At 33.8% G+C, this 9,156-nt stretch overlaps 1 protein-coding gene across 1 annotated transcript; it reads right to left on the bottom strand.

Annotated features, from left to right (window-relative positions):
* Window positions 1–6,789: 6,789 nt before the first annotated feature.
* LOC139855033 (uncharacterized) lies at window positions 6,790–8,437 on the bottom strand. Its single transcript, XM_071844297.1, has 2 exons — window positions 8,296–8,437; window positions 6,790–7,166 (listed from the first exon to the last, which is right to left on the bottom strand). The coding sequence occupies exons 1-2, from the start codon at window positions 8,435–8,437 to the stop codon at window positions 6,790–6,792; spliced, it is 519 nt and encodes a 172-aa protein (XP_071700398.1).
* Window positions 8,438–9,156: the final 719 nt, after the last annotated feature.

The following is a 9,156-nucleotide window of genomic DNA, read 5'->3' as shown; positions in this document are numbered from 1 at the left end:
ACATGCGATTCGGCAGATGATTCAGAAGTTGGTTCAGCGATAGATGTAGTCGATGTGCTAAATCGTCGAACTCCTCATTGCCCCAATCTTCCTGTTTCTAAACCAGTCCAAATATGCTAAGGAAATAAATGTCCGTGCTGACATGACGTCTTGCAAGTCCTCCAATACACCTGTGGATACTACGTCTAAGTTGAGCAGTCATATTGGTAATCCTTACAATGACCCATCTCTTTATATAAGTTTGGTAGGTGCACTTCAATATTTAACATTCACGAGACCCGACATCTCGTACTCTGTTCAACAAGTGTGCCTACACATGCACAATCCTCATGACACTCACATGGCGGCCCTGAAAATAGATAATTCGTTACATTCAAGGAACGATTGATTATGGGATACACATGAATAAAACCAACACGACTTCCTTGATCTCCTACACGGACGCGGATTGGGCCGGTTGTCCAGACACTCGTAGGTCAACATCTGGGTATTGCGTGTATCTTGGCGATAACTTAATCTCTTGGTCTTCTAAACGACAACCTACTATTTCCCGCTCAAGTACCGAAGCCGAGTACCGGGGTGTCGCTAACGTAGTCTCAGAGTCGTGTTGGCTACGCAACCTTCTACTTGAACTACATCATCCTCTCAACAAAGCTACCATAGTCTATTGTGACAACGTGAGTTCTATCTATCTTGCAAGCAATCCTATACAACATCAACGAACAAAGCACATTGAGTTAGACATTCACTTTGTTCGAGAAAAGATAGCCCGTGGCCAAGTTCGTATTTTGCACGTTCCATCACGATATCAAATTGCGGACATATTCACTAAAGGACTACCCCGACTGCTATTTGATGATTTTCGCTCCGGTTTCAACGTCCGTCCACCTCCCGATTCGACTGCGGGACCCTATTAGTCATAGTATTATTAGTCAATGTATATGTATTATTAGTCAATGTTTATTAAGTCAATATATGTAGTCCGCATATTCTAGTCAGGTAGTTACAAGAATAGAGATTCAAGGGTTATCCCCTAAATTAGCTCAAGCTAGTTGCAGGAAAGCTTGTATATATACTGATACATTATTGAATGAAACACAGAACAATTTACAATCTCTTATAAATATTTGTGTATGAAGAGTTTTGTTTTTAAGCCACTATAGTTTGGATAGCTTTTAGAATTTGGATTGAAATTGCTTTGATTATTACTTCTAGTTATCAGGTTTATGCTCTTGATACTATAAAGAATTTAATCAAGAAGATAATTTTTATTATTGAATTAATATATGCTTACACAAATGGAATATTTATATCCAAGTAATATTAATTCTAGTCTAATACCAATAGACAGTCTCCCAGTTATGGAAAGTATATTTTATCTCAATAAGATCCACAAGATTTCAAATTTTCTGATTGGTCTATACCAATAATAATGATAATGATGTAACAGATCTAAATGGGTTCCATGCATGTCTGTTAGTATATTATCTCTAGTCGTAGCTTATACAAACCTTTTAAAGTAGTGGAGTAGTATTTTTAATATATATATTGTTACAATTTTTAATATATATATATATATATATATATATATATATATATATATATATATATATATATATATATATATATATATATATATATATATATATATATATATGTGTGGATATTAGCAAATAGTCCGTACAACGTTATAGCTTATATATATATATATATATAATATATATATAGCAAATAGTCCGTACAACGTTATAGCTTATACAATTTTTAATATATATATATATATATATATATATATATATATATATATATATATATATATATATATATATATATAGATATAGATAGATAGATAGATATGTGGATATTAGCAAATAGTCCGTACAACGTTATAGCTTACCGACAGATACAGACAAAAATCACAATCACTATTCCTGTTGGGGACAACCGGACAGAGTCGCCCAAACCAGAGCTAATTAGCATTTCCATAATAAAGTGTAGTTATACTTTCTACAAAAGCTTTGATGTCGATATTACGACATTTGAATATTAACACTAAAATTAATCAGGAAAGTGGATACTAAAAGGAATAGTTATATTTTATAATTAATTAAATAAATTTTATAAATTTAAATAGTATATACTTGAATGTAACGTTCCTTATTATAATTGATAATTTATTGCAAAGTAATTAATAATTATATATGTGGACAAGCTTCAACCTTTGGGTGTAAATTTATTCACTTTTTTGTTTTTTGATCAAACTAGTCTTTATTGAAACTTTTGTTTCAATTGTTGTTATTGGATTGCTCTAATAATATAATACTCCGTAATAATGTACTCTGTAAAAACAAGCTAGATTATATCATTATGGAGAAAAAAACTTAAATATGGAAGAAATATTTTTTTCTTTTCTAGTTTGTCTTATTGTAGATTCTTAATAATGGTAGAAAAGAAAAGAAATGTAGTGAAAAATACATAAAATAAAAGAATATCCTCCTTGTATTATTTGTAATTATTATTATTATTGTGTTCTTGTAAACTTGTTTGTAACCTTTTTTTATGTTTATAATAAAATTCAGCCATTCAAAAAAAAAAAAAAAAAAAAAAAAGGAATAGAAAAGAAAGCTACAAACGTAATCTTGTTACAAAAACCACAAAAATGACGAGAACTGCGGGAATCTTTTAATTACATGATTTTTATGCATTTATTTACAACAAATTACATATAAATGTTATTTAATACTCATATCATTGGCAAATGAATGTTCACAATCACAATTACTTGTTCAATTTTGAATTATATGAAATGTTCGCCTGTTCATAAACAAATCAGTACATGTGAACGAGAAAGTATATATACTCCCTAACAACATTTATATGTGATTCCAACTACTCAAAGGTGAAAATTCTTGTAATTTATTGATTCTCACGGTTCTCTACATTTTTTTATTCTTGTTTGAACTTTTGACTATATGTGTGTGTGTTGTAACATCCCGCGTTTTTGCGTTAAATTTATTTTTAACACTGTCTTTTTTTTAAATAATATCTTTCGTTATTTAAATTCGTATTTTCCGTTGACTAACGTTCATAATATTCCCGTTATTTAATTATAACATCACTCGTTTACTCTAGCGTTTTAAAATATTCGCTCGGTTAATTCCCGCAACCGCTTTGAAACTTGAGGGACTAAACTTGCCAAGTGGGCAAAAATTTGACTAGGTCAAATAGTCAAAGTGGCCTTCTCCTCCATCCATTCCACCTCCCTCATTCTTGCTACTTCCATATTTTCTCTCAAACCCCAACATCAAAGATTTATCATCTAAATTCAATCAAGGAAGTTCATCACAAAATAAATTACATATTCGTGATCCTCTCTTCATCCTCTACATTTTGGTACCAACTTCATCTCGTTTGGGTAACGTTTCTAAAACACTAAATTTCTCTAAATTCATTTTATATACTTGAAATGGTGTTAGTTAGTGTCTATGGCTCGTGTCTAGCATGAATACATGTTTTGTTTGCTCGATTTGTTGTTTTGAGTAACTAGTTTGAACATTTGAAATGAGTGTGCTTAATCTTGAGTTTTGGGTGATTAAATGTTGTTAAATTGTTAAAGTTCATGTTTTAATTGTGTTACTAGTATCACTAGCTTCGTTTTGATGTATAGGTTGATTAAGAAAACTTCAAACACATGAATATTGATTTTGTGAGTTTTGATTAGGGTTTGATAGCTCTTAAAATGGACTTTTGATGATTTGAATGCCATGAAAAATTGTTGGTAAGTGTTTAGTTGTATTGTATGTTTCATTACCTTCAAAACGGCGTATCGTATGTGTAAATTGGATTCTCGAGTCAAGAAATGCGTTTTATGAACTCGAAACTTCGATTTTGAACATTTAACGATCATTTATTGAGGTTTTCATTGTTGTTAATGATGGAACTAATTCATGAAATATGTTTAGTTGTATTCCTCTTTAAATTACCTTTCCAACGATATAAGATACGTGTTTTGAATGTTAACGAGTCAAAAGTTATGATCGTTTGAAGTTGAAATCGTATAAGTGAAAACTGCCCCAGAATTTGCTGATACAGCTGCAGATGCGGCGCATCTGCCTCAGATGCGGCGCATCTGAGGCAGACTGCCCAAAAACGTCAATTTTCGTTTAATTCTATGTATGCTACGCACCCCCGATCAACATGAAACTTGGACAACATGCTCATATATGATTTCTAAGCTTAGGAAAATAGTTCGGGACCCGACCCGACCCCGTTGACTTTTTCGTTGACTTTGACCAAGTTTGACTTTTATTCAAACTTAATAAAACACTTATGCAAACGTTCTAACATGCGTTCATACTTGATTCTTGCATGAAACTTGACAACGTGATTCACTTGCTATACTATTCGAGTCGTAACGAGCCATAGGACTAATTGAACACATTTCACCCGACCTTGTGTCGTAACTGGTTAATTGATACAACTTACTTATTTAGGTCAAGGCTAAGCAACTTTCATGCACACGTTTACTTTGTGAAGTACCTTTATACTCGTGCACTCGAGGTGAGATCATAGTCCCACCTTTTCAACAACATTTTTATACTTTTAAATTGTGGGCTGAGAAACATATACTTTGTTACATTTTGTACTACTTACTTTTATACTTTGAACACAAGTACGATGAAACAAACATTCCACAGCGAGTTAGAATAAAAATCCTCAATTCGATTATCATTAGTTACACTTGCAGGGTGTAAGCGAGAACTTATATTGTGTGGCCATACGGGTTTGACAAACCCTCATTACGGACGGTTCGCTACCGTCTACGGATGAAATATATTTTCGAGAAACAGTGTATGTTCTAACACTATTGTGATGGGGTTCTATGGAAGGAAACGTTAAGTCTTGATAATTGGGTGCTCGCGAACAAACTTTTGGAATGCAAACGATTTGGATAATCAACATATTGGAAATACTAAATCTTGTGGTTCAAAATATAACATTTACTAATACACCTATGATTTCACCAACGTTTTTCGTTGACAGTTTTCTATATGTTTCTCAGATTCATACTTGGCTATTTGATACATGCTTCCGCGTACATTCATACTTGCTTGGGGTTGAGCATACATGCATACACTCTGATTACTTGCTTGGAGTCAAGCATGCATACATACTTACGCTATTTATAGCAACTGTGATTTTCAACTTATATTATGTCGCAAGTTATTTCATTTATACTTTACAATTTTTGTAATCTTAAACTTGTTGTCGAATTGTTTGTAAACTAAACTTTGCAAGTCTTGTACGTTTCAAATGAATGCGACATAATTTTGGTCAAACGAGTCTCATATAGGGACTATGACCACGCAACGGGACCTAAGTAGTCGGCGCCGTCAATGACGATTTTGCCGGGTCGCTACATGTGTGGAGTTGGTAGGGGCGAGGGTCTTTAGCCCTCCGAGACCACTTTTTATCATGATTAAGATTTTACTCATTTTAAACCATCACAAGATAGTCGAGTGGTTAGGGTCGTGAGTTCCTTGTAAGAGGTCTCAAGTTTCATCAAGGGAGTAATCCTGTTGCGCTGTGTACATCAGAGTATGAGGTCGGATTATCCGCCCTCCCGGGTAGCCCGAACAAGAAAAATCTTCTACCTTTTATATTTTTTACTCATTTTAACCGCTTTAAAATCTTATAATTAATCCTCCTCTATCATGGCTAAAACATTTTATTCTTAACTTCTTGTTACTAACTAATTTCTATTTTAACTAACATAAAAAAATTATTTTTAAACGACACTTTTATTATAAACTGAAAGTGTTGTACATCATGCATTAAAGGGTGTACAAAATGCATTATATGCCATTATTAATTATTGAATATAAAAGGGGTGTACGATTTACAGTTTTTTCGAGAAAAAAGTTGTAAAATATTAGCTAAATATATATGAATGATCGTACATTATTGATTAGTACTTGTACAATATCCATATAAAGTTATTTTATAATATGAAGAATGTTTGTACAATGTGATTAAGGATTTTTTTTATGCAAGAAGCAATGTGTGGGGACCACACATGCTAAGAGGAACTCGCCAATCCATGGTGAACTTCAAGGTGAAGTCGCGACTAGGGCACCATTGCCACGGCGAAGGACTCATCAGCATAGTGAAGTCTCTATGGTGAATCTTATGGAGTGATTTTAGTTGTGATAGTATAGGTGTGAACATGTATTTGAAGTTGTAGTGAAATTTGAAGTTCAAAGTGAGGAACAAAGATGTTTTTTTCTAAAGATATTTTTGTTTAAAAATTTGCACACCATGTGTGTAATGAAGATGTGATCCAAAGATTTTTATGCTGAATAGTGAAGACTGATTGTTTTTATGTCTGTATAATAACCTAATCTTGTGTGCAACACTTATAAGCATATTTTTATGCCTGTGAGTTTGCAGACATAAGACATATAAGATGCAACATAAGACATATAAGATCAACAGATTGAAAACAAACAACACTATAGAGTTAAATGTGGAATTTGATGGGAAAAATTGGTTTTGCACAATTTTAATCAACATACCTCAACTTATGTTTATATTTTTACTTTTTTTTTAAAGGCCAAAATTTCATTGATATAAAAGAAAAAGTACAAGGCATAAAAGGCAATGCCTATAACAGCAAATTACAAGGAAACTAAGCTAGCTTAACGAACCAATATTAAGTAGGACTACAACCAAAAACGAGTTATCCATGATCATCGAAACTACTAGGGTTTAGAAGCCATTGCGACCATATTAGATTATGTTTCCGAGAACGGTTGAGATCCACTCGAAAGTTTTAATTTGAACTTCATTGAGAAGCATAGGATCGGTAAACTTTTTCTTCTGAAAGATAACATTGTTACGATGAACCCAAAGACAATATCCGGTAACCCACTCAACGGCTTGCCATAATTTTGAGGAAGTGGATGAACCATTATGAGAAATAGAACCCGTAAATCTGTCACTTAAACAAGGATAGTCGACATAAACTGTGTTCCACCATCGAGATACTCTTGACCAAACATCTTTAGCTATCGTGCAATCACATAAAGCGTGTTTCAATGTTTCAACTTCATTATTACAAAACGGACATAACACAGTATCAAGATCTATACCCCGCTTATCTAAATCTATTAAAACCAGAAGACGATTCAAATTCACACGCCAAATCTTTTGCTTTTTAACCTTATGAAGTTAATACTATATCATTAAACCCTATATATTACACATAAATCTTTTGCAAACTGACTAGCGATATTTCTTTCCATGTCTTTAAATGGCGGCAATTTGTTCCTCCCCTCAATTTTTTAACACGATAAACTTATTATTGGGTAATAGTTATAACTTCTAATCTTCACTTGGAAATATTACGGTAAGCGGTTGGTGTGAATAACGTGCTACTTGATTTGACAGAATCGTAATTCGGTAGTTTTTAGTAAGAACGAGAAGAGTGGGGCAACGATACTTAATGAAATACAACTAAGAATTTTGAATGAATCTCCAATAGATTGAAAAAAAGTCCTCTCAAGTGGCATCGTTGGCTTACTTCTTCCCTAATCTTTGATGACCACCATAACAACAGAGTTGGTGTTGGTTGAATTAGTTGTTACCGCTTTCTTCTATGTAGGATCTTAGATCTCATGAATACCATGAATGTAAACAATTAACCATATGAATGTAGAGAGCATTAGTCAAACTAGTCAACTATATTCCACGGATCTCTTGAATACATTACAAATCGGTGGCTAATGTTAACTAATCTAGGGAGCCTTGGATCCTTTATATAGCCCTCGTATAAAGGATCCTCCTTAAGGCTAGGAAACACATTTTACTCCTTCTCGGGTACCTAACAATCTCCCCCCAGGAGTGAGATGGGTTTCCAAAAACTAACTCCCTAGGAAACATACAACATTACAAGGAAAGAATCAACTATTACTAACTAACTCCCCCTCGAATGATGTACGGCCGTTGATGAAGATCTTGAAATCTTCAAAACTTGATGTCATCGTTCTTTCAACGGTCTTTGAGTTTGCACAGCGGAATTGAAGAACACACCACAAGCTAAATATGTTACCATCAATCCCTCCCTTGACTTAGTTGTGATATGTCTTTAGAATTTGCTTGCATTGAGAAGTCGTTTCGAAACTTTAGAAGCTCCTCCTCAAAGTACATGGGCTCTCATCAAAGTGTCATGACATATATACCGTCGGTTTCAATACCGAGGCACGCCTCTTGAACTTTCATCGTTCTAAAGAGTACTTTCGATACTAGTCATAAGAAAACTCCCCATATGATGTAAGATCTTCTTCGAGTCTCTAGCACCCTCCCAAACAAACAATTCTTTCCTTGAAGTCCGAGTCCTATATCGTACATGTATAGAAGTCACACGCACATCAACCATATCTATATCTCCCCCACAATGATTCTCGCATGAATATCGTATGAAATAAGAGCGTCATTGTTTAAAATGGTTGACGTGCTCGGCAAATCTTCCAAAATATCGTAAATAAGGCGTATGAGAAAATTCGTGTGAATCTGAGCCTCGAAAAGAGTGAAAAAATATGCTTTGAAGGTTCAGATTCGGTAAAGGACCGGTTCTGAAAATTCTGATAAGCATCAGGGGCCAAAACTGTTAAATTTGAGTCAGATTCGGTAAGAAACTACCCTTGCAAAATTGTTAAACCTATCAGGGACTGAACTTGTTCAAAATAGCACCAGATTCGGTATTGGGCTAGTATTGGGCCTTGTGTAACCAGATTATAGATTCGGTATATCTAGTTCAATGGATATCTTGGCCCAACAAGTAAATATGCATAATGAATCTTGGATCAGTAGGCCCAATTCGATGAAAATTTCCAAAATCATAACTGCCATATATCGAGCATATACAAAACAAGATACCGAAGCATAATCAAGTGTTCAATACCAAATCATCATCATCAAGAAATACCGAGGCTGATACCGAGTATGTGAGATGACCCGTCCTAATCCATAAGGAGGAATTCAATAACATATGGATACATTGTGAGGTATTTGACCTCTATATGATAAATTTTACAAACATTGCATTCGTTTTTAAAAGACAAACTTTCATTACATCGAAAGTTGACAGACATGCCT

Source organism: Rutidosis leptorrhynchoides, chromosome 1, assembly GCF_046630445.1.
Source record: "Rutidosis leptorrhynchoides isolate AG116_Rl617_1_P2 chromosome 1, CSIRO_AGI_Rlap_v1, whole genome shotgun sequence".
Taxonomy (NCBI): Eukaryota; Viridiplantae; Streptophyta; class Magnoliopsida; order Asterales; family Asteraceae; genus Rutidosis; species Rutidosis leptorrhynchoides.
Note: the sequence above shows the minus strand (reverse complement) of the source record. Positions and strands in the feature narration are given on the sequence as shown.